The following is a 26,338-nucleotide window of genomic DNA, read 5'->3' on the forward strand; positions in this document are numbered from 1 at the left end:
TGTACATTAACTCGATATTAATCAAATTTCCAGCTCATCGCAAAAAAATGTATTGGAAAGATTAATTTGTCACTGACAAATACTGCACTGTATGGAAAAAACAGTCTGTAGAATAGTTCAACTTCAAGTGGTATTACCGAGACAAACACTTGTGTTGTCAATTTTGATTTCATTTCATAAACTTCATACTTCATCGAGTATCGTGTATTTCAGCCTTTGTGAAGCCATTTTATTGATATTTTCAATTTTTGTCTTGGCTTTGTTGTGGAACATGTTGAATCGTCTCCGTGGACATGTAGGCAAAAGTGTGACGGGGTCGAAGTGACTTGGGTACCTGGGGCCGACCAAAACCAGTGTGAATTACTGGGGTCAAAGCGGACAGCGGCCGGGATGACGTGTTCCCCAAGCGAGCTACCTTCAGAAGTCTGTTTCATCGCAAAAAACGTCAACTTTTAAAACCCGTCATTTATTACTGATGTTATTCTCAGCATCACAAACATATACGCCTCTGCTATGTATCACAGCAAATAGTTATATTTGAGCGCCCCGTAAATGGGATCCTCGTTTTTTTGCGAACCCGGAAGTGTGTCTTGCTCAATGCATTTCCTACCCATAGCGAGGGAAACTGCCCGCGTTCCCATGCTCCCATGCACCCTTTTTCAATGCCAGTGCAACGCCATCTGTGCAAAATTTGTGGTGGTATGCTCCCGTGTGATGGAAAACCTCTCTTATTCTAACAATGACGTAGTTGACTTTGGACTTCGATTTCGTAAATGTGATGTCCATGCAGTGAGTTTGGGTTGGCGCGCTTATAATGCAATCTTCGCCCGCCTGCGGTCCGATATCCCGCATTTATTAGCGATATTTATCTGTTTTGACTTGACCAAGTTGGCAAAACTTGCTATGTACATTAAAGGTACTATGATACAAGATTATTAGTCCCCACGGACACCGTCCGGGGGGACTTATAGGTTTGGTCATGTCCGTGCGTGCGTGCGTCCGTCCGTGCGTCCGTCCGTCCGTTCACGCAGATATCTCTGAGATGCCTGGAGTGATTTCATTCAAACTTGGTACAAGGATTACTTCATATGTCATACAGATGCACGTCAATTTGTTTTGTGATACGATCCAATATGGCCGCCAGACGGCCATTTTATTACGATTTTTTCATGTACAGAGCCATAACTCAGGCATGTTCCAACCGATTTTATTCAAAGTTGATACAAGGACATCGACAATGTCATAGATATGCAATGCACGTCAATTTGTTTTGTGATACGATCCAATATGGCCGCCAGACGGCCATTTTATTACGATTTTTTCATGTACAGAGCCATAACTCAGGCATGTTCCAACCGGTTTTATTCAAAGTTGGTACAAGGACATCGACCAATGTCATAGCTATGCACGTCAATTTTTTTTGTGATACGATCCAATATGGCCGCCAGGCGGCCATTTTATTACGATTTTTTCATGTACAGAGCCATTACTCAGGCATGTTTCGACCGATTTTATTCAGAGTTGGTTCAAGGACATTGACCAATGTCATAGATATGCACGTCAAATTGTTTTGTGATACGATCCAATATGGCCGCCAGGCGGCCATTTTATTTACGATTTTTTCATGTAAAGAGCCATTACTCAGGCACGTTTCAACCGATTTTATTCAAAGTTGGTACAAGCTTATTGACAAATGTCATAGCTGTGCACGGCAATTTGTTTTGTGATACGATCCAAAATGGCCGCTGTGCGGCCATTTTATTACGATTTTTTCATGTACAGAGCCATAACTCAGGCATATCTCAACCGATTTTATTCAAAGTTGGTACAAGGACATTGACCTATGTCATACATATGCACGTCAATCTGTTTTGTGATACTATCCAATATGGCCGCCAGGCGGCCATTTTATTACGATTTTTTCATGTACAGAGCCATAACTCAGGCATATCTCAACCGATTTTATTCACACTTGGTACAAGGACATTGACCTATGCCATAGCTATGCACATCAATTTGTTTTGTGATGCAATCCAATATGGCCACTGTGCGGCCATTTTGAACCATAACTCAGACATGTATCAAGCGAATTCATTCAAAAGTATTTTTATCACAGACCTAATGAAGAGGACTCTATCCTCTCTGAGGACCTGTAATCAAAATACCCATTAACAAGTGGGGACTGTGTCATCAACGATGACTTGTTGAAAGTCATTTGACATTTTTTCAGCCAATTCCCATATGCATATTAATGAACCTTCCAAATTAGGGATATATACTGGCATTTACTTGATAAAATTTGGCGAAACATGCTGTGTACATTGATCATTATACCAGGTTATAACAGTATTGAAAGTCATTTTGCATTTTCATGTCAGCTAATTCATAATTTGCATAAATAGCTAACAAGCTTTCACGGTTTGGCATATAGAGCTTGAAGGACTTGACCAAAGGTAATTACACATGCTATATTGTGATACAATGACAGTACTCAAAGAAATTAATTATTTTTATTTCAGCTAATTACATATTTGAATACTTAATGACCTTTAGAATTGATCTGTGGTGAAATTCATTGTGTTGATCATAACACTTTAAATGTAGCAAAGCATGTAGCAAAGGTTCAAACTTGCACATAAATGCAATATATATGAAACACTGAGCATTTTCAGTTCATATCTGGTTGTGCATGGTGAATAGGTGCTCTACGTAACATAATTCCTCTCAATTGATCATTATCATTATCATGAAGTTGATGAGCAGAGGGAAGGCTTGAATCCTTGAAGTTTTGAGTCAGCGGGACAGAAATGATGACTATGTTATTTCGTTTGACATACTTTTGTCCTTTATTTGTGCAAAAACAATGGAAAGATCTTGTACATATCGACTATGTTCACACCAGTATAGGTACATCATTGGACTTTCAATCACGCTCAGCCACAGCGCCCTCTAGAGGGGACATAACTCTCACATCTTGTCCCACAGCGTTTCAGTTCAACTTGCCATACAGCATCACTTGATACCATTTCTTTCACGCTGTCACATTTCATAAGGGCAGTCTATGAACATGGAATCTCTCACGAATTGTTCTCGACTCTGTAAATCACGCTGAACTAGGGAGGTAGACATATTATGCGACTGACTTTAAATAATACAGAAAAAGAAAGACAACAAACTGTTGTATAAACTTGGAAACAAACAGAAGACATGTTCAATCCATGTTGACAACAACTTGAACAACTTAGTGTTTTATTTAAATACATCCATCTGCAAATACAAAATTTTTCAACAAGTTTCGTGCCAATTTGTCACTGAATGTCTTTTAAAAAATAAACAAAAACAAAACAAAACATTTTTGGGAAGAAAGACTTGTAATATTCTCTCAGTCGTACGATCCATTCCACCGACCAATGTTTCAATACTTTTCCTAGACACTGAAAAGCTGTACTGATGATGCCATTGGAACCCCTAGGTTTCTTCTCTTTAGTACATGGAGTCTGTATTGGATCCCCTAGGTTTCTTGATCTTTTCCAAGTTCTTGGTAATCAAGTCATACAAAGAGGACTGCAATAAAAGAAAGAATTCCATGCACTGAATGCACACTGGCGCGTCAAGTATGCCAATGTAACATAACAGACATCTTAACTGATTTACAAATATACAGGTATAATGTTACTAAATACAGGGGTTTACATGTATGTCTGACTTCATTGTATGGCAGGAGTACAGTACCGGCTGAGATGTATAATGTCAAAGGCAATATCAACAGAGAGTTTTGGTACATTGCAAAATACTTGCCTGGTTTCCACAGTCATTTTATTCATTCTGTTCACATGTTGACATTGACAAGCCGGTATTTGTATTTGAGTGGGTGAATAGAATGCTCACATATAAATTTTTCTGCATTCAAAAATATTGGCAAAGTACTTCTTCGCGATTTCATATGGCATGCATACTGTTCTTTTACAAAATTGATACACTTTCATCCGACATTTATATGTATATTTTGATTTTAAAATCAGCAAGGCTGCGGGGAAAAGTTATCAGCAATTTTTTAATTGCATCTAACAGTCCATTCCTCAAAAGAATCACCTTACTTACATAGTGATTTCTCAGTTCCAGGAGAACCAATCGTAGACTAATAAATTCCTTCTCGTCTAATTCAGTAATCGTCTGTCTGTAGTCTTCTACATGTGGGTACTTGGCGACCTTGGACACTATTTTGCCTCTGGTTATGTAGTATCGCGATACTTGGTCCAAGTACGAGGCTGCCTCACTCTCAACTTGTCTGATTTCACTCAAAGTGTCTTCCTGCAAGATGGGCAAAACCCAAGCAAGCAAATGGATATGGTCGTATGAAAGAGGCAGAGCAAGTATTCAGTCTTAACCCTTATCCTGCTAAGTTCATGTTTCACCATCAAGTTGAGTTGGTTAAAACCAGTGAAACACAAGTTCTATTTATTACAATTTCACAAAAAATTGAACATTTGAAGGACCCTGAAGACATTGATACTGTAAACATGAGTTTTACAAACTAAAGCTGCTATAACAGACCAAGTCAAATGGGTGGAAATACGTGATTTTGGCTCAATACTGCTTTTTATTGATTTTGCAGATGGGGAAGTGATACTGTCTGGCTGAAAAAGAGTAATTAATTTACTCAGCTGAATAAATCAAAAAATCAAACGGAAACAGTTGTATTATTGAGTTAATAATTTATTCCGCCCAATAAATCAAGAATTAAAAATGGCAACAGTTGTATCATTGGGACAATCTCAATCATGTACAATCTCACTAATGTACTCTTTGCACTTGGTTTGACCAGGATACTGTTGATATGTTGTACGTTGGTATGCAAGGGATTTGAGAAATTAAGAATTAACAGAGTTATTTAAAAGTTTCGATAATGAAGGCTAGACTGAAAGATTCAGTTGTGTGTGGGTCTCCACACACTCAAACCCAAACAACGACTGAAGGTGCATAGTTGAATATCCGTTCTCCAACAAAATCTTGTTGGAACCAATCATATTGTACAGTTGAGTTGATTGACAGCATTATTGGGGTAAGAAGACCGCCCACACAGCTTCTGGAAGGGGATGATAGTGCTCCTTGTTATAATGTAACTGGGCTTGATTTCTATTTAAATTGGGCTATAACTTCATTTTGCGTGTTTGAGAAGCCTACTGTGTCAGTTGGCAGTACTTCATTTCTTTGAGTTCAATGTGATAACCTATATAGTCTTCCGTCATTGTTTGGGTTGGAGTTGGCAGCAACCCATATACAACTTAATCTTTCAGTCCATGATGAAGGCATTTTGATGAAATATTTCTTCCATACAGAAAATTATTCATATTCTGAGTATACACTGAAGAAACAGAGGACATCACATAAGGGTACATGTATCACAAACAGACGACACCACACAATGGTACATGTATCACAAACCTGGACAGAAACCCCAAAGTTATTACCATCTTCGATTTTTGGTATTGAAAGCTGAACCCACATCTTGATGAGGTTGCACTTGTCAATAAGTGTGCATATGCTGGGTTTTAGTGTTGCCACCATTGCAAGGATGTGATGGTTGCATGGGACACTGCCCTCTGGCAGGCCTAGCACTTTTGTACCTGGTAAAACAACAGAACATATGGATTCAGTTGATGTTTAAATAATAACACACGCCAGCAAGGGCAATATCACGATTTATTGCCTGCCCAAGGGATGGTGGTCATGATCGAAATACTGATGATGCCCGAGCCGTAGGCGAGGGCATCATCAGTATTTCGATCATGACCACCAGCCCGAGGGCAGGCAAAAATCGTGATATTGCCCAAGCTCTCATGTGTTATTATTTTTATTACACCGAACAAGCAAACATGCAAAGAAACAAAAACACAAAGACTTCTTCGAGTACAGTTCGCCTTCTGAGTCCGGACCTCAGCGTAAAATGTTGTCAGTGCCGAGTCTAGGGTTGCCGCTAAAGTTTGCCGATTTCCTCGGTGGCATTTCCAAATATGTTGCCTGCATAGTCGCTGAACACAGAAATTGCATTCCTTGTTGCCATGTTCGTTCGTTTGCTGTTTACTTGCATCAAAATATCGTCTAACTGTGCCGGTGACAGCTCTGCATGACGTTTCACAGCCATAAGTTGCCGACTGCAAAGTACAACAAGCGAACGACAATTTGTTTTGCGCAGAAAGGATGCGCAGTAAGTAAAATGACGTCATCCATGTAATATCAAATGCAGAGGGCATCATCAAGTTCGCAGAGGGCATCATCACATTCGCAGAGGGCATCATCACGTTCTTTTACATGTCACGTGAGTCGTGTTTAACCAATGGCAGTGCACGCTGAATGAGTGAGGTGTAATAATAAATAATAACACACGCCAGCAAGGGCAAGATCACATTTGTTGCCTGCCCAAGGGATGGAGCTCATGATGGTATTATTAATGATGCCCGAGCGCCGAAGGAGAAGGTATCATCCAATATTTCCATCATGAGCACCAGCCAAAGAGCAGGCAACAAATTGTGATCTTGCCCTTGCAATCATGTGTTATTTTATTATACCAAAGACACCTTATGAAGCCACATATTGTACCTTATTAATTATGTGCATATCTAATTTTGAGCGAGCCAATAGAGCTAGAGGTCCGATTTTTGGGTATATAGGGATAACTTCACAATACAATTTTTTTGACAAAATGTCACGTGACCTCAATGACCTTTGACCTGAAATATACATATTTGTCCATAACTCAGTAACCACAAAGGTTGAACCTTTGCACAGAAAGTACTCTAGAGTCAAGCATGAGTTGCTGCTATGAACCTCACAATTTCTTGATTGCCATACTACCTGAAGTTAATGGTCAACTTGAAAAACAGAAACAGTGTTTTTGCAGTTTTCTCGTGTTCTTACATGTACAATTGTACATGTACTCTGCATATCTTTTTGAAGACATTGTTATGCAGAAAATACACAGCCAATGCACATGACAATTCAGTACACCCAGAAGCAACATGCAGTGTGCATTGAATGCAAGAACACAGTAGCTGGCCTTTTCACCAAGCTAACTCAAGAATGGGACATGTTTTTTTTAATATGTGTAATTTGAGATAGGTAAATGTACACAGCCAAAACACCCAGGAACTAATGCTATATCTCTTACATCCAACAGTGTTCTCCCCAGGATCAAGCAAAAGCGTAGCGGCTAATTTGCATAACCATTTGCATATCATTAATTTATATTTGCATATCGATATAAGCTTGCACATGCACCCACGCATTCATGTACACTCACAACAAAATGCAATGGTAACACAAGTATGCAATTTGAACATCATGGAAACTCTTTATTACACTTAAATAAATCATCACAGTATAGTACAATTGCAATTAAAATAGAAGATTCAAACAGTAACAGCAAGTTCAGATTGAAAGCAAGAAATGGTTCGTCTGATTGGAGTTTCATTAATACATATATTGCTAATAAAATTGTCAAAAATTGCCAACAAAGAGGAAAATTCATAAGTTTAAGCTTTACACAATTCAAATGTAATTGAGTTTTATATCATTTTTGAACGACAAACACCGCGAATAATGTTTCATCACGGGGATCAATTTCAACCAGCCCCCCCCCCGCGTAACTACCACTGCCACTGAACATCGTCGTTCGACTCTTGATTTTAAAATACCACCAACATGATCACAAGACATGAACTAAGTACGACTAAAATCACTCGAAAATCAGGTGTAAAATCTTTCAGAGAACATGTCAGAGTGGAACCACACGCGACGCCAGGATCAATGTCAACACGTTATAAACACGTCGGCCAACATGGCCGCCGCCATATTGGAATTTATGCAATGTGAACTCGATCGCGATCGTGATCGTACTCGGACAAAAAAAAAGATTATCGTTGTAAAATCATAATCAACCTCACAAGTCAACTGCTTCTTTTGTTTCTTTTGCAGTCCATTTCGTTGATCAAAGCATGGGACTGTGATCAAAGGCCCCGCTAGTGCTACACCGCCTAACTCTGTGAATACTTGTACTCGATGTATACCGACTAAACGTCTTTGTTGGTCGTAATAGTCATTGTAGAATGAAAACTTGTGAACAACCAAGCCAATTCTTCTATTGTTTTAACGTTCCTCTCAACACTTACGAACAAGTTATCGGACGCATACCATACTTCACACCTTCCACTCTTTCACCAGGTTGAAAGATGCAGTGAGCGCTATGTATAGACAATGCATGCAACAGCTGGTAGCTATGCAGAGCGTGCTGGCGTGTGAACTAAAGGATGGCGGGAATATTTTAAAGCGTAGCGGGGAGAATCAAAGCGTAGCGGGGAGAGGTGAAAGCGTAGCGGGACCGCTACGCTAAAATGGCCTGGGGAGAACACTGATCCAAAGTTTCAATTCAAGCAAAATGTATTTACCCTGAATGCTGTCATTTTCATCTACTTTCCTTTTCTTCAGTGGTGGATTTACCTGTAAAATAATTTGAGAAGTACGTAAAGAAAAGTCTGGTATGGACTGAACCATGGTTAAGAAAATACACTGATCTGAAGAGTGTGATTTTACATGAACATGAGCAAAGAAGGTCCTTGCATTTCTCAAGACTTGTGTAAATTGCAATATTACAATGCCGCTATGGTATGTCAGTCTTTTTGCAATATTCTCAGATTGGACTAAATGTAAAGATTTCAGGCTGCATGCACACTGTACACCTGTGAATCCATTTTTTCTCAGAGTTTTCACTGAAAATTGATAGTGCAGGCCTTAGTTTTGTTGGCATTTTCAAAAACCTCTGCACATGGTTTGGTCGGAAAAGTTCATTTCAGTGCCTCTGCGAAAGGCTGACAAGGTTTGGTCAAAAGATTAATGGTCAATGCCTTGGTAAAAGGTTAGACACCATACCGTACTTAAGACCAACACTTTTGCTGTAACTTCCAAAGCAAACTTTGAATCATTCCCTTTTAAAATCAAGAATAAAAATCTGGGATCACTGTACAAAATTTGGTTCTAGAGAAACAAATTACTTCATATTTACTGACACCTGAAATTCAAAGTGGTCAAAATCCATCCCAGTTTTAACTCTATGGGTAAAAATTAAATTTTTGATTTTCACAAAGATAAAAAGATGAAGCCTTTACTAGCTCCATGAGCTTCAAAATGAGCCCCAACAAGTGGTAGGCAGAAAAAGTACTGCAAAAGTTAGAGAGTCCCCATACCTGTCTCCGATCTGCATTGCACCTTAATTATGAAATATGGATGTTCGCTACATATTGTGTTAGATGTGTATCACTCAAACCAAGACATACAGTGTATCCAGTTGAAAAGTACAGACTGCATTTCAAAGCGTCACATGATCTTGTTTATCAGAAGTCACCAGGAACTCACACTTTGCTTTTCAAACATAAACATACAAACTATGCCAATCAAAATGGCTTCAGTCTGCTTCTTAAGGTTGACTGAGCCTCTTGGGACATTCAGTGTCAGACTCTCAAATTTTCACAATTCTTTACTGTGGGGCTCACTAAAACCTCTTTGAGTCAGAAACACTAACACTGTCTTAGTTTCTCCGAAATAAAATTTCTTATTTTTCTCCATGGTGTTAACTTAGAAATGGCAGCCATTTTGAATTTCAAATATAGGTAAATGTTAGGTGATCTGTTTCTCTGGTACCAAACTTTGCACCGTGATCCCCAATGTTCATTCTTGATTTGGTAAAAAGATGGTTGAAAGTTTCCTTGAAAAAAGTTAAAGCAAACATTCAGTTTTTATCTCTCGAGGCACATACTGCCTTCAAGCAATATAGGTTATTCAATCCATGTTACCATGACTTGCCTACATACCTCATGACTATTGATAAGCACAGGATCTGGTACTGGTATGTTGAGCTTGACACTTATCTTACTCATAGTGCTCATACTGAACATTTCACCCTGCAAGACAAAAATTCCAAAATTACAGAATGACTGCCTACTTCAGTTATATATCATCACAGCAATAATTGGATTCTACATGACCTCTACACGACTGTGCTAGTATGTATGACTTCATTGATCACATCCTTTTGGGAATTCATGTAGAAAGTTGTCGGTGTTCTCCAAAGCTTGGAAAAACAGAGGGACGTCAATTTACATAACAATACATACTTTGCATAATGTTTTGTTGTGAAAATGTATTCTTTTGCAGAGTTATTAACATATGAATAGATGCTCCGAAAACAGAGTGGTGGCCCACCCCTAAAAGTCCCCTCTTGTAGAGAACCCTGGGATCGTGTTAAGGTGTTAACTATTTTGTAGAAATGATTTCCACCAGTCAAAATGTGACAAGTTTTATCCATTAAATTTTGATTTTAATTGATCAGGGTGGAGTACATCATCAGGGGCTTTTGACAGAAAGACATCTGACATAATATTGCAAGTCGGCAGATAATGCCACAAATGATAAAATGATAAAAATTATGCTAGATGAACAACCATATCAGTATCAGAATTTGGCTGAATAGAATTGTATCTATACAATAAACTACAAATTATGTCATAACTAAGTGCAGTCATCTGCATGAGATTTGATCAAAAAGAAAGACTGGGTGAATCAAATTAGACATACCTTGGACATTTCATCCAGTTCTGTTACCTTATTTGGAAAAAATTCCATCACTTGCTTTTCTGCCTGTAAAGGAAAAATATTCAGATTCAGTGAACTGATTTCATTGTTGGTGCTAATGAAATCAAAGTACCTCTATCACAGACCAGACCTTGCTGAAATGAGTGTTCAGTGTATTGCTTGTAATGTAGAATGCACTGACCCAGTAACTTACAGTGTTATTTCAAGCTTTCTGACAGCATCATGGCCCATCAAATCTACGTCATAATGACTGAAAAATTGATTAAACATTGCAATAACTACCTTAACAACCACTACACTGACACATGTTTCATATACATTTGATTTATCTAAAGTTCATTTGGCAAAGAGTTTACCATATCCTGGTCAAAATTTTGGAAATCTATCTTCAACATTGACCTCCTGACAAGAAGTTTCATTAAGGTTATACCATCCACTACGTTAATCTATTTTTTGCATACACCCATTGATTAATAACATCAACTTTGCAGTCCTTTTCCCATTAACATAAAGGCAATCAACTTGTTAAAAGAAATGTTTGAGATGTTCTCCAGTAAATCATAATCAAGATCTGTCATTGGGAGGATCAGTAAAATGTTAATCAAAATAATCGCAAGCAGTATGATGAAACACAAAGGACAAAAGAGAGCAGAGGAGGGCAATGACCCACCATCAAAGCAAAAAAAGATTGATGTACAATTTCCAGGATATAAGACTATCTACACTCACATGTCAATAATATTACTGGCACTGAGAAATCTACTCACCTCTGCAAAGAATTCATTTTTAAATTTTGACATCTGTAAGAAACAAGAAAAAGGTTTGTTTAAAATCAAGAGTGCAATATAACCACTTGTCCGGTGTACCATTTTATCTCCGTCCATTTTCCTTGGATGTAATTTCCTCCAATCAAACTTTGTCCAAAGAAAGTCATGTCCTTAGTGCTAGTTGCAAACTCACTATTTAAACTGTTCAGTGTTTAGGAAACTGCAGTACTGAAACTGTGTGTGTGTTTCTTGCCCAAGAAGGGTTCTGTTGTTGGAGGGGGGTTGATGTGTTGGAACTGCAAGCTATATCATTGTAGTGAAGGTATTCTATTTAACATGGATAATCTATGGATTCCTGAAACGACTGAACTTGCTATACCTGGATTTCAGATAGAAACTGAGATCAATATGATAGATTTGAATAGAATGACCTTTCAATTTTGAAAATTACTGCTATCTTGTCATTCATGATAAGCAGAAAGGTAAGCCTTTGGTACTTGGCATGTTACATTACGTGTACATATACCATACATATACTTCTGCTCAATGAAAAGTCCTGTGGTGTTGGATGGTGTATGTTTCAGTAAAGTTGTAAGAAACTGTTGTGCGGCTTAAATCCTACGGGCTTATGGTTACTGAATGGGTTTGACACCATAGACAGTCTACTGTCTATGTTGAGACAAACTGGTTTAAGCACTTTGGCACAAGATGGTACTGGCATGATCCTGGGATGTGATGTGGGTACAAGCCAGTTTAGGCACAAAATGGTAGGTGGCAAAGTACCATAGGAGGAATTGGTTTTACAAAGTGACTATGGACTAAACACGGGACTAAGAGAGTTCACTTGCCAAGGGAACATGTCATCCATAATCATCAAAGTGTTACAAGGCGTATATTTTAATATAAATAAACCAGAAACGCATCTTGTGAAATGCAGGGGTCATTTGTGCTACAAAACCATGCAGTTTCAGTACCACTGTACATCATAGAGCTATTACAAAATACAGATGTTTCTGCAGCATGGAGCGACTTTCAAATCGTTGTGTTAATTATTTGATTCTGAAAACTATTTTCACGGTGTCTATGCGATTTGAACTTTGTAAAGTAGGTATCCAAATGTCATCACATTGGCTTATTTACAATGTAAGGCATAGACCCCCTCCCCTCCTCAGACTCTGGGTTCAGTTTGATGGTGGGTTCTCTACTAGTACGTCCCGCCATGCCATCTTATTGTTTCAGCAGCAACTCCAGGGTTTTATATCGATTATAAATACAACATATAATGCGATTACGACCCAAACATTGCCAAACTGCACTTCTCTATTGGATGTGAAAATGTGAACCAAACGATCGGAAAGCCGCCATTTGTGACGTTAGACTTGTAGCTAGGATGTTCACGCTGCTACTAAAAGCATATTCCTTGGGACATCGCATCGAGCGACGACACAGTGAATGACATTAGATTGCTTGTACATCCGGTTTACCGTGGCCCTTGACTTCCACTGTTCCAGATGTCCTATCACAAACGAATTTTATCTTTTTGATGGCTGTTTGGGTTCCGTACCTTACTCTCTACGTCTTCTGCCATTCCCATAAACACTCACACTAGTAAAGCAACAGGACTGCGGTGTCTGTTGATGGCAATCTCAACACCGCGCACCGGTTAGTTTTGGTGTTATCTCTTTTATGTTGCAATGTGCGCCAAATTTCCAATTTCCGCTGAGCATGTCTTTTGACCTTTGACCCAGAAACGGGGGCGCTCTTCAAACAGCACCGCTAGCGCTACGCGTTAACGCCGCGTTTGCAGCGGCTGGCTGTGGTGTTATCACAAAAAGTCTGGAATCGTTACGAGCGACAAAGCGTAACTTGGAGAACCAGATGCGCTTTATGTGTTTCAGTAGTTTATCATTTATGTATCGACAGCGGCTGACACTGGCCCGAGGAAATTTCATGAAATGAGAAATGAACAACGACTAGCAAATATTTACCTATCAAAATGGCATCGCCTGTTCGCTGCCTGCGAATCCAGAGCTAGATCATCGATCACTGGAAACGTTCTGTTCAGCCAAAGTGAATGTCTCACATCCCTTTCTTTAATGCCAGTGTAATGAATGAGGTCAAGAGGTTCACGCGAAGGCTCCTTCGACACCATTGAAGAAGGAACCAGAGGTCAGTCCAGGCACCTGGTCCCATAAACATTGAACTTAGTTTCTGCATCTGTTATCATTACAGGCATGCGTGCATCACACTGCGCCAGGCCGGGTTCAGAATAATCAGACGCGGACATTGGGAAATGTCAACTATCGTGTTCTGGTATAACGCGATCCCTCTCACAGTGTCCCCGACATTTATCGGTATAGTATATCGAGGGTTGGTGGACGCACTTACCACGCAGCCGACACGTCGTTACCGGTATCTACAGAGCAAACCCGGTGAGTTACTAAATTGCTATCATGGAAGAGGCCACTTCTCGGCGCATCAATTTAGGTCATCTTTACTCCCTTGTCCAGCATATCTTTGTGACTTGAGCATAATACTCCTGTAGTTTGTCACTATACAAGCGATGTTAAATGGTGAACTTTATGATTATTAAGAGCACTGTAAGGACGAGTACAACACGTATTTGTGACGGTCATGTTTCAGATAGCAATATTTCATGTTCAAGTTGTGAATATTTTTGTTACCCGTAAAGTCAACAGTTAATTGATATCGCTCTATAATGTGATATACTTAATTCTATGTTCACTGAGTTCTGTACTCTGAAATGTTTTGCCACTTTAAATGAACATACGCATTTGGTTTTAAAGATGTGATTCTAAGTCTGTTCTCAGAGACACATGTATGGTAATATGCAATGCAAACTCATAGACAGCTCTCACAGCTATTGAATCTTGAATGAACCATATTATTTATTTAAAATTGTCTACTAAAGTTGTTGGATTAATCCTTTTTTTATTTTTTCGTAATCGATGATCGTTCATTCACCTGCGTTTGTCTTTTCCCTTTGATAGATAAACCTCGTCTGTCAGCAAAGTAGAGTCTTAGAAAGCAAAATTGGTCTTTTTAAAAAAGCAAAAATAATGGTGTGTAGAAGGCGATACGGATTCACAGACTACCTCAAATTCCTGACCTTTTCGATGCTGGGTTTCTCAGCAAGAACCTTGCTTGACGTGTTAGATCCTGACTCTGCTTGCCCAAAATGTCCAGCTTGTCCCGTCTCTCCCCGAGCCACTTCACCGGGAGCAGAGTACGTGAATCGCATCTCAGAGAAGGACCCCGAGACTCATGGGAACAACATACATGAAGACTTCAAACCAAGAACAATGTACGAAGTACTGAGATGGGCGTACTTCACAGAGAAGCACCTTTATGAAAATCTGGACGACGACCCGAGGATTGGTTTGATAGGAAACTACAAACATGATGTCAATGACATTCTTTCAGAAGCTTTGTTGATGATCAACAGTTATGGCTCCCCACAGTATACTTTTGAGAAGCTGACAAATGGCTATAGGCAGGTTGATTCACTGAAGGGTGCTGAGTATATTTTAGACTTAGAAGTTAAGAACTCTAACTCGGGGAAGATCGAAGAGAGGAGAGTACATCTGCTCAGACCCTTCAGCGAAGTTTTCAGTCCTCCAAGACTGTCCGGAAACAAGTCCAATAGAGTGAACTTCATCTTGACTGTGTCTGGAATAAGCGACAGATTTGAAGCATTCATGCAAAGGTATGAAGAGGTCTGTCTAAAGACTGATGAAAATACAAGTTTGCTGGTGGTTCTCTTTGATGGCGCAACTGGCGCAGAAGAGGATAATGCAAATGAAGTGAAAAGTATAATGCAATCTTATCAACAGTCATATCCAAATGCTCTCATTACATACATTCAGTCCAAAGGCTCGTTTTCCCGTGCCGTTGGACTGGATCTTGGAATCAAGCAGTATCCCACAGACGCCCTTCTGTTCATATCTGATGTGGATGTTGACTTTGATGCCGGCTTCCTAGATCGCTGCCGACTGAACACTGTGCAGAAACATCAAGTGTACTTTCCCATTGTGTTTTCCCTGTATGATCCAGCTTATATTTACCAAGACCTTGAAGAGGACAAGCGCCCAGAAACACCCAGCATGGATATCAACAAGCACAATGGTGAGAAAACATCTAGAGACCGCCATAGTGCATCTCTGATAATATTTATGACTTGCTAGCATGGCTCATGAATCTCACAGAATAGCCAAGGACATGGACAGTGTTATCCACTCAATTGTGCCTTTTGAGCATGGTCAACCTATTGTTGCTAAAAAAGAACAGCCTTGTCTATGCAGCAAAGTAGGAGCTCTAGAGGCAGAAATGAAGTTGACAGGAAAGAGAGGGGAAATAAATTGTACACGTGACTTATCTGTTTCCACACAGTATATGACCTAGATGCATGGTGCATGGTCATGCAGTAAAAAGATTTATTGTTTACACTGTCAAAATTTTCATCCATGTTTTTTTAGTTGTTCTTTGATTCTTCCAAAGCAAAAACTTGAACCGTGCATGTACAAACAGTTAGCTGGTACACATTTGTTATCAATTTATTGTGTATTTCTCTGTCTTGCTGTTTTTGCTTTTCTCGTGACCTACAATGTAGCCTTTGACCTTCTCAGTGTATGATCTAGGTCACTCGCACATATGCCATGCTAACAAAAAGTCATTACAATGTTTTAAAATATTTCTTGTCTAAAAACAGAACAGAGCAAGTAAGTTGAAACTTTATTTCAATATTCACATCAATACTAGTTATCTTTGCTAGTTAAAATTTATTTTTGGGAAACAACATCTTGTACTGCATTGGTGATGTAGCACATTAGCTTTTCAATGCTGGGTGAGAAAACATGCTGGTATCATAGGGGAGGTCCATCTACATAACAATGTATAATTTGCATTTTCTTTTGTTGTGAAAATGTGCTCTTTTGTAAGTTTATTAGCATATGAATTGATTGAAAAATTCCTTCATGGAGAACTCTCATTAGGACTCTCACCGAGGAGTTGCCGTTCATACACTCAGATGACAGGAGAATCAGTTGTGAATGTAAAGGTCAAGGTCAAGGAAGAAAGAACTTTATTCCAGGCAGTCATGCTGACTTGTCTCTTGAAATATTTTCTCAATTAATACTACATGTACATGTATGTCAGTATGTACTAAAAATATCAACAGTACTGGACGGACAAGAATACTAGTGTAGAGTCAGAGCCAATATCCTCTCTTGTTTTATAACCAAAAATACATTAAAAAATTGCAGCGTTGTTTTCTCGACAAAGTCAAGGTGTTGGCAGTCAGTAGCCACACATACCATATCTTTGTGCGTCAATGAGCGGTAAATGTTAAGTAGTCAATCATCACCAAAAATATAATTTCTTCATGAAAATAAATTGTCACCAGAGCATTCAACAATGATGCAACACGTTACAAACAAAAAATAGGCACCTCTAATGACTTAGCATCACCAAAATTAACCCTTTTTCTGCCAGACAGTATCACTTCCCCCTCAGCCAAGTCAGTAAAAAGCGGTATTGAGCTCAAACATGACGTATTTCCACCCACTTGGCTTGGTATGTTATAGCATCTTTAAAAAAGTCAAGTATATTGTATTTATGTTTTTAACAGCCTTCAAATGTTCAATATTATGTTAAAATACACCATAGGGAATATGTTGTGTTTCATTAATTTTAACCATCTTGGTGGTGAAATATGAACTTGGCAGGAAAAGGGTTAAATGGTGTAAGTAATGTTGTGTTATTGTTTGCCTGTGCAGGTTTCTGGATTCACTATGGGTATGGTATGGTGTGCATGTACTATGAGGAATACCGTACAGTTGGTGGATTCAATGTGAAGATACGTGGCTGGGGCGGAGAAGATGTAGATTTGTACAAGAGATTCATCCGCCATCCTCATATCAAGGTAAAAATTCCATGTGTGACCTGCATTTGGAAGCTTTCCTGGATTTGTCAGCCGAAGTCTCGGCTATAAAGACAGAGGTTTGCCTTAATTTACTTTAACCCTTTGAGCACAAAAGTCTATTTTTATCCCCTTTATAAAATAAACTCAAAAATTGCCAAAATTTTGAGAAAAAACTGTAGCCAATGAAATGTGATGTCCATTTGGTCCAAAATTTTCAAAAAATTCAGGAAAAATTCATGAAAATTGGCGAAGTTTTGACTAGAATTTGGTGGGAGAAAATTACAGCGCTCAAAGGGTTACTAGTAAATGATCACAAACTAAATAATAGATAAGTAACCTTCAATGTTCACTGGATCTTGTCCTTAATTGCCACTGTAACCAACTTTCAAGCAACAGTATTCATTTTTCTGATGTCAAAAAGTGGAGTTTTGAATATCGTATGGTACCACCAAACAACATGCCAGGGTGCAAGGTCATGTAGGGGTCATAAAAATGACAAACATCTGCCATGTCAATCCCTGGGATGCCAAATCAGGGACTAGAAATTTGGACGCTCATATTTTTTCCCATACTTGTCTGGTCAACTACTTGTAGGGGCTCATTTTAAAGTGCTTGAAGTTTTCACCCTCATTAATTTTTTTTGAAAATCAAAATTGTATTTTTCTCCATAGAGTTAACACAGGGATGGCACCCTTTTAGTACATCTTGGGTAATTTGTTTCTCTAGTACCAAAAGTTGCACAGTAACCCCCCCCCCCCCCCCCCGCCCCATTTTTATTGTTGATTTGAAAGGAAAGAAAGTTTCCATGAGGAAAGTTTGATTAAAAGTTTAAAGTCTTATCACTTTTGAGATGCATACTACCTGTTTCATTTCAGCAATATCAACCTCTTTGTTTTCCCAGTATTTGTCAAGGAGCAACTTGCGGCAATGCCAGTCTCTCAATAATTATCACCAACACTTGTAGCAACACCAGTTTCACAAGACAAAAGGAGCAATTTGAGTCCTGTGATTGCTGCATCACACCCACAGTGATTGCTGAATTGTAGTTAACATGTCATTACCACTTATTCTCTTTGATATACATTACAGTGCATGTACATCGTTGACCCTGTAAAAGCCATCCCAACATCTGATTTGATCACAACTCACTAGATATTTTTCTCTAATCGGTGCAGGTTTTCAGAGCAGTCGACCCAGCTCTGGTCCACCATTATCATGAGAAGTCGTGCGATCCTGAACTTAGTGCTGATCAGTATCGGATGTGCGTTGGTTCACTATCAGAATCCATCGGATCCAAGTCACAACTAGCTAAGAAAATACTGGGATTGACAAGACATGGAAATTAAGTCGGTGCAAGTTATTAATGAGGAGACCATACAGAGGAATCTACACTAATATTTTTATAATAATGTCTAAATGGAAATTGGCCTAAACTAAAGTTAGTATTCAACTGTAGAAGAAATCTAGATGCATTGTTGAGAAAAAGTTCAATGTTCCATCCAGTTCATGCTGTGTGTAAATTATATCTGTTTCTCATTCCAAAGGGTGTTATGCTATGATTGGAATAGCAAGTAGACCAAAGTTAACTTCAGTGCAATAGAACCTTCCATTAATGTGAAATCAGGGAGAACAAATTCATAGAATATTTTAGTTGATGTTTTGAAATACCTCAGTGATATTATTGCTGCAAGTGGAGTCTGAGACTAGATTACTCCAACCCCTACATTACTGTAACAGTGTTCTCCACAACTTGGAAAAACAGAGGGGTGGCCATAACTATGAATAATTTGAATATTCTTTTGTCGTGAAAATGTGTTCTTTTGCATAGCTATTAACATGTGAAAAGAATGTTATAAAAGCAGAGGGGTGGCCCAGTCTTCAAACCTTCCCACCCCCCACCCATCCCTGACCCGTGGAGAATTCTGACCAATGATAATAATGATATTATTTGTAAAGTGAGAAACTTTGTCTTTTTACTGCTTATGGATTGGTTTTATGTTTGGAGGGATTGGTCAGTGTCCAAATATGTAAATATTTTTTCGTGTCCCAAAGTTTTTTCAACTTTTGCATAATTTCTTTCCCAAATTCCCTTTCAGCTGTGGACATTTTCATTCAAAAACCAACATTGCACCAGAAACAGTTTTGAGATTTTTTTTTCTCAATAGATTAAATTCATTTTCAACCATCCCCTCCTAAGATATAAAGGCGCGTCCTTTGGCTCTCAGATCTACTTGATAGCTTCGGTGTTGTAAACTATCAGTACTACCCAGCAGCTGGTTAAGATGATACCAAAGTGAAAAGATTATGAAGTTGACCTTGACATTGTCAGTCAGCATATTGTTGACTTATCATATGAAAGGGCATTGTGTGAAGTTCATGAAACCTACAGGTTAAAAAGTAACATTAATATTTTTAAAGCCATCCCTTATTATTTCAAGAAATAGTTCTGATCATTTAGTGCAGTATCATTACATGTACATACACGGGTATTTATAGGAGAACTGTCCATGTTTGGTATTTTCATGCCACATTTGTAATCGCCTTCATTGGTTGGTGGTAATGGGATGTATTTTTCCATGTTATCATTCATTAACTTTGTAATCATTTGTAGCAATTAACAGGAGAAGTAAGCGTTGGCAATTAAAAGATGGGTATGTTGTTGTGATGGGAGGTGGACTATAAGCTGGAGTCTAGTGCATTAAAATAGATATTACCATAATGGCTAGTAGGATTGCTGTAGGGTCGGCCTATGGAGTGATCAGATCTGCTAAAGTAAGTTTTTATTCTGTAACGAGAACTTTTAGTAATTTTGTCCACTTGCCTCAAAGAAATATACTTTAATGGTTTAGAAGACTAGGTGTGTGTATATATACATATTAGAACAGAGACTGTTTTGTGTAATATTTTTGCTGCTTTCCTTTCTGTCTTCAATTTACTGTACATAGACTCCCCAATAGGGTTAAAATACTTACATTAGTCTCAATGTGTATGAAGCTCATATCTGTCAAGGCTTTACTGGAATTTCAAACATTCCTAGAGAATTCATAACACCAAAGATGTCAGTCAAAACATTTCAAGTGATGTTTATGCGTAAGGGGACATCAGTGTTCTCTGTTCGTTGATACCTCAGGAAACAGATTTGCATATCTGTTGAAAATCACTGATAGAGATAGGATTGTGTATTGCATTGAGAGGATGCACACGTGCAAAACTGTGTTGTATCTCAAAATGTAGGACTTATTTTCACATCTTGACCAATCAGATTGCTGTATTTTCACCATCAATATACTGGTATCACATCTTGACCAATCAGATTGCTGTATTTTCACCATCAATATACTGGTATGATATTATCGTATATTTTCATTCAAACAAACAACTTTGAAGACATTCAGAGGAACAGCATACAGAGTTATTTGTAAGTTTTTTGTGAAGTGTCCACAAAGTATTTGCAACCCAAACTTAGGACCGTAAGCTGGTGAATGTTGCTGTGATATCCCAGTGATGTCATTAGGGATTTCCACTGTGTAAATGAATGCAATCATATCAGGAGACAATGGAAATGTTACATGGCTTACCAAGAAAGTATTTTTTTTGACCGTATCAAAAACACTGCCCAATATGAAAATACACATGTAATATTTATATTAAGTTTTCAGGGATTGAATATTTTCTGTTAATTTTTGAAAGGTAACCTGCGCTCAGTCAGAGAAGCTCTACTTAAAACAAACTGGCCATAAAATGCACAAAAAATTTACATTAGTTTATCATACCTTTCAATGGTATGTCTGAATACAGTTAAAGGTGCTCAAATAAGAATTGTATATTTCTTTTTAGTTTTTTTTTACTGTTTAGCTCTTGTATTGTTTGAAATTTCTTTTATGACACTAGCAACCACGAATCAGTCACATCTACTGGATCACTGCTGCAACAACAAGAAATAAAATGGAATCAAATTTCTTGCCATGGTTAGGGTTTACCGTCATGCCAGCAAACAGGAATGTTGACCCTTTGAGTGCTGTACTTTTTCCCACCAAAATTTTAGTGCAAAATTTCGCAAATTTTTATGAATTTTTCGGTATTTGTTTTGATAATTTTGGAGCAAATGGCCATCACATTTAATTAACTACAGTTTTTCTTCAAAACTTTGGAAAAAATCTGAAAAAATTTGACTTTGGTATATTTTGTAAAGGCGACAAAAATTTACTGTGGCGCTTAAAGGGTTAAACCATGCTAGCAAACAGGAATGTCTATGCTGTGTGGTGTCAAAGATTAAAGACCAAGTGTGCAAAACTTCTTTGAAGCCCTTCTCCTGCTGGTCCTGTCAACTGCCCTCCTGCCAATTAGTGAAAAAAAGTGGTAAAAGAGGAAAAAACCAATTTTCACCAGCTTGGCATTTATGCAGGAATATTGCACACTGTAGCCTGGGCTTAGCAGTGTGAACAGCCTAAAAATCGCTTTTATCTCAGAACCTTGCTGCTAAGCTGTCAACAGATATTAATGAAGCAAGCCCTATTATCATGGTCTGTGAAGTTTACTATCAACCTTGACAGCTGCATTCAATTTACCCTTCTAGGAGGCTGAAATATACAATTGTATATGTGTCAATTCTGACTGCTTTCACAGTCAGAACGCTGACCTTGATCTGAACTTTGACCTGTAGTATATGTCTGTTGACATTGTATCACCAGCTCCATGATTAGAAATCCAGAACTTGTACTTTTTTTCCCAACAGGGTTACAGGATAAGACGTTTTTCCTTGCACCAGTACTGCTGTCTCCATATCTCAATGTATGCTCAGTAAAGACTTTATTTTGGTGTATCATATTTGTGTATTTGTGAACCTTTAAAAAAATATTCTGTGGTGTTTGAAATTTAAAGAAATAAAGACTATTCTTTGAGTGTCATTAGCACTTTTCATACCAGGTGGTACTTTTTTTTCTTTAAAATGTTTTCAGTTCTACGTGTCGAACTCAAAAGTTCGTAGGCTTAAAACTCGTTTGTAGCAAACATCTTAGTGTGCATCTGTGACCCCGTTCTCCTCCCCCTAACCCAGACATAAACACAGATGCAATTCTTCAAACTATAATTTAAGTGGCTGCGTCAGCATTGTACGCGATCTTGTTTAAGTCACATGTCGTCTGCATATGAATTGCCATGAGAACCAGATTGAGCAAGTAGCCCATTCACGATAAGGTGGTCCCTAGACCAACGTAATTGTTCATGTCCCGGCATTCAGTTTGACATGATAGTCTAGGAATTCACTGGTCTATTTGACCGGTTGAATGGTGAATTCACTGAACCAAGCAAAGACTATGATGAATGCTTGACACTGGGCTGATGTTTATCCATTAGAGCAGACAGCTTATAAGACTAGCCATTCAAGACAACTGATGGTTTAAAGTAAAGCTTCATGGTGCTCTCTGCAATAAAATTATAGAAAAAAGTGCCAATGTGTGGAATGTTGTTTTTGATTAGAAATGACATTTGCTGCCATGTCAAATTATTCTTGGTAATGTTTGACACAAGATGGACTATCACCATGACAACCATGGGGGAATGCAGGCAGTGCGGCTCTGAGGTGTGAGAATACAGGGCGGCAAGGCTCTGGGCAATTGACGAGAATGGTTGATAATGACATTCACGTAAGAAGTACATGACATTGACCTTGGGCCTGAATATCTATGACGTATTACAGTAGCACTAAGGTCTCGAGAATGGTTGGCTGTGACAATGATCTTGAGAATTTTGGCTTTGACCTTGACATTGAGAATGCTTTGTGGTGGCCTCGAGTCGGCTTTTGAATAGAGTGCAGGAGATCAATCAACAGTGAGACAGCTGAATGACTTCATTATGGCGTAGACAGTAGAGAGGGTCCCCTCTACTGTCTATGATTTGAGGGAGTTGATGGTGAGACAAGCAGGGGGAGGTGCTGCGCACAAAAGTTTGGTTTTAAATGTGAACAAGTTCAGAAATGGTGAAGTCGATTTACATTGCAAAGGTATAGTATGCTATGTTTAACTTGAAAAGAATGACCAGTGTGCACCATGTTATGGAGAAATTCGGATTTACCTTGTGGTGAAAGTTACTCTTCAGGGGCAGATCACAAAGCTTTTCCCGTAAAAGAGTTTGCATGCAATTTCTTTCTTGGCGGACTAACTGGCGGTGATAATTTTCATCCTATCATCAGATTGGGAAAAGAGTACGTACGTAAAGTTTAGCAGGGTTGTACTTTACGGGGTTTCGCCGAAAAAAAGGGGTTGCGTTAACATCACGTGGCGAGGAGAAGGCCGAGGCGAGCTTTTGTACGGTAGAGACGGCGAGTGCAAAAATGGAGTGTTTTCCGATATAGAGTGCAGAGTATACAGCCCTGGAGATTGTGCGGAAGTTCATTCTTTGGTGTTTGATAGCTTAACCTGTTAACTGTCGATAGCTAATTGTTATACAGAAACAGATGTACAAAACTTATCCTTTAACTCAGGGGAATTTAGACTATGTCCACAATCTCCTCCGGTGAGAATCTAGAAAATCTTTCAGCTTTTTATGTGCTTCCGTAACGACCTCAAATTTTCAACTACACCCTTCCAATGGATAATAAATTTCTAGTTTCTGCAGCTAACCCTCCAAGTCTTCATACGTAGTCTTCATACGTACAGGCGATTGTGGGCTGAACCTTCCATTTTTTCCATGGCAAAATACATGTAATCTTTTATGGTTAAAAAGGTAAACAGCAGGGGAAATGGATACCAGGAGACTTTCCCTCACCTTCCGAAAAAATGTACTGATGAATGTGTGCACGAATTATAATCAGCATGGTATTTGAAATTGAATGCCACATAATTAATGTCTTGCTTGTTTTCCTTAAAGTGGCTCTCTGTCCTGATAATGTATATATAAATGTACGATGTCAGTGTCGCTTTCATGAATAAAGCTATCCCTATATTTTGTCAGGAGCACTACGCTTGCACTGCTCTTAAAATTGCAAACATTTCCCTCGACATAACCAAGTAGCTGCAGTAGTTTCTTGCAAGTTGTACTTTGGATGTGAGAAATTAGTCGTTGTTGTTGTTGTTGTATGTATATATATATTACTACAATAACTGTGTCTTTATTTTCTGTGACTTTTGTTCAATATTGTCCATTATAATGCTTCCAACGACATCATTACATTTTTTTTTCAAATCTCCCTTTTGGTACCCTTACATTTTCAAGTCTCCCGAAGATATGCTCAAGTTTCTCGCTGTCCCATTCTCCCGCAGCCTCAGGGGTGTCTCTGATCGCAGCCCGAATGGAAAGTAACTATGGCTTTGTTTCAATGATCAATCACTATCAACATTGAAACACTGTAAGCAAGAAAAATATAAAGTATATAAAGAAATACATAAAGTATAAGATTTCTTTTTGTTTAAAATAACCATTAAATACATGAATACAGAGGTTATATCATAAGGCCAAAAAAATTGTGCTGTTTCGATAACATGGTTTTCAAAATAGGGTAGGTAGGTCGGAAGTGATTTTTTTCCCAAAATATTTTTATTTTTATATATGCGCTTTTCAGGGATTCAAGGCGATCAAACACTGGCCACAACATTTCCAGAAAAGTGTATCATAGTGATACATATAAAAGGAAAAAAAACATAAAAGACATCCTCTTTCAAGCAAAAATCAAATGCAAAGTAACGAACGCCTGATTTTACGAGGTTTTTCTTTCTTTCTTTTTTTTTTTCTTCCGTGTTTACGTAGCTCTAAAAAGTTTAGGGTAGACAGGTAAAAAATAGGGTAGTTCGGGTTATCGGAACAGCACAATTTTTTCGTTCAACCTTACGGTGCGTCGCACAGGGTGTAATGTCTCTACAAATGAAAATGTACGCATTCGCTTGTAAGGAAGCCCAAGAGGCAATACAGAATTCAGAGAATGTAGTTTGCCTTTTCCAACCAGCGGAAAAGAGAGGGAAACATTTAAATGGGTGCAAGAGGTATACTTAGATAAGAACAGAAAAGCAGAGATACAGAGAGAAAAACTTTAGAGTAAATCATTTGAAAACTATACAAAACAATAAAAGTGAAAAAGTAGAGCAGAGGATATACTCCAATGTAATTGAACTGGCGGCTGCAGGAGTAATGAATAGCTTTTGGAAACTTCAAAAAAGACATATACTGGATCTGGAAGAGGAGCAAGGACTTGAAGGTTATTGTCAGCAGAAATTGGCAGAACAAGTCCATATGTACCGGCCATTCCTATAGATATATCGTTAAAATTGAAATTATTTCTGACTGTATATTTGCGAGATGAAAATATTTTCGAATATTTGAGGGTGTAATAGACGATGTTCCGCTGATTGCGAGATCTCGCGAGACTTTAATACATGCCCGTAGAAACAGGTTTCCAGCTTAGTAATACAAGTAAAACTTTGTATGGAACTAGAAAAAGTGCAGAACTGAGCAAAGATTGCATTTTCATATATTTTATGCAGTGTTTAACGTAATTAGCGACTTGTCCTGTTTTACGCAGTTTGTCCTGTGTTGCGAGAACACGTCCACTGCAAACCACATATTCTCGCGATATCTCGGAATGTCTCGCGCGGTTCGGAACATGGTCTATTGCGCACAGTTTACTCTCTCCCCCCCCCCTTTTTTTCTTTTCAATGTACCAGAGAGTTTGTATGCAGAAATGCATAAGGTTAGAATTTCTCGATAAAAAGCTGCCGAGTCCGCGGCTTGCAATTTGAAGTAGGGGGCCCTCAACTGTAGGAAATTCAATTATCTTTCGTTTCGTGTGGCTCACTGTGACTGTCGAAATACAAACTTTGTACTATACATCGAGCATTTTAATCGGTGACGAATCATTAAACGATAGATCTTATGAAAATCGAAAATATAGTGACATAAAAAAAGAGTCACTACAGTAGGGAAAGTACAGAAAGTACAGTCATAAGTTCAGTCATAGCCAGTAGAATCTGCTACTGTCTGCTACGGTGTTGTACCG

The 26,338-nt window shown here is 38.5% G+C and overlaps 2 protein-coding genes across 2 annotated transcripts; one reads left to right on the forward strand and one right to left on the reverse strand.

Moving 5' to 3' along the window:
- Positions 1–3,221: 3,221 nt before the first annotated feature.
- On the reverse strand, positions 3,222–13,141 carry LOC139140393 (proteasome activator complex subunit 3-like). The gene is made up of 8 exons (XM_070709609.1): positions 12,976–13,141; positions 11,412–11,444; positions 10,627–10,689; positions 9,864–9,953; positions 8,445–8,496; positions 5,446–5,627; positions 4,102–4,311; positions 3,222–3,564 (listed from the first exon to the last, which is right to left on the reverse strand). Exons 1-8 carry the CDS (start codon positions 13,003–13,005, stop codon positions 3,484–3,486), a joined length of 741 nt encoding a protein of 246 aa, XP_070565710.1. The 5' UTR covers positions 13,006–13,141; the 3' UTR covers positions 3,222–3,483.
- A 50-nt stretch (positions 13,142–13,191) lies between these two features.
- LOC139140394 (chondroitin sulfate synthase 1-like) lies at positions 13,192–22,259 on the forward strand. Its single transcript, XM_070709610.1, has 4 exons — positions 13,192–13,843; positions 14,423–15,557; positions 17,207–17,352; positions 18,528–22,259. Exons 2-4 carry the CDS (start codon positions 14,492–14,494, stop codon positions 18,696–18,698), a joined length of 1,383 nt encoding a protein of 460 aa, XP_070565711.1. The 5' UTR covers positions 13,192–13,843; positions 14,423–14,491; the 3' UTR covers positions 18,699–22,259.
- The last annotated feature ends 4,079 nt before the right edge of the window (positions 22,260–26,338 follow it).

The sequence above is a fragment of the Ptychodera flava genome, chromosome 9 (genome assembly GCF_041260155.1).
Source record: "Ptychodera flava strain L36383 chromosome 9, AS_Pfla_20210202, whole genome shotgun sequence".
Taxonomy (NCBI): Eukaryota; Metazoa; Hemichordata; class Enteropneusta; family Ptychoderidae; genus Ptychodera; species Ptychodera flava.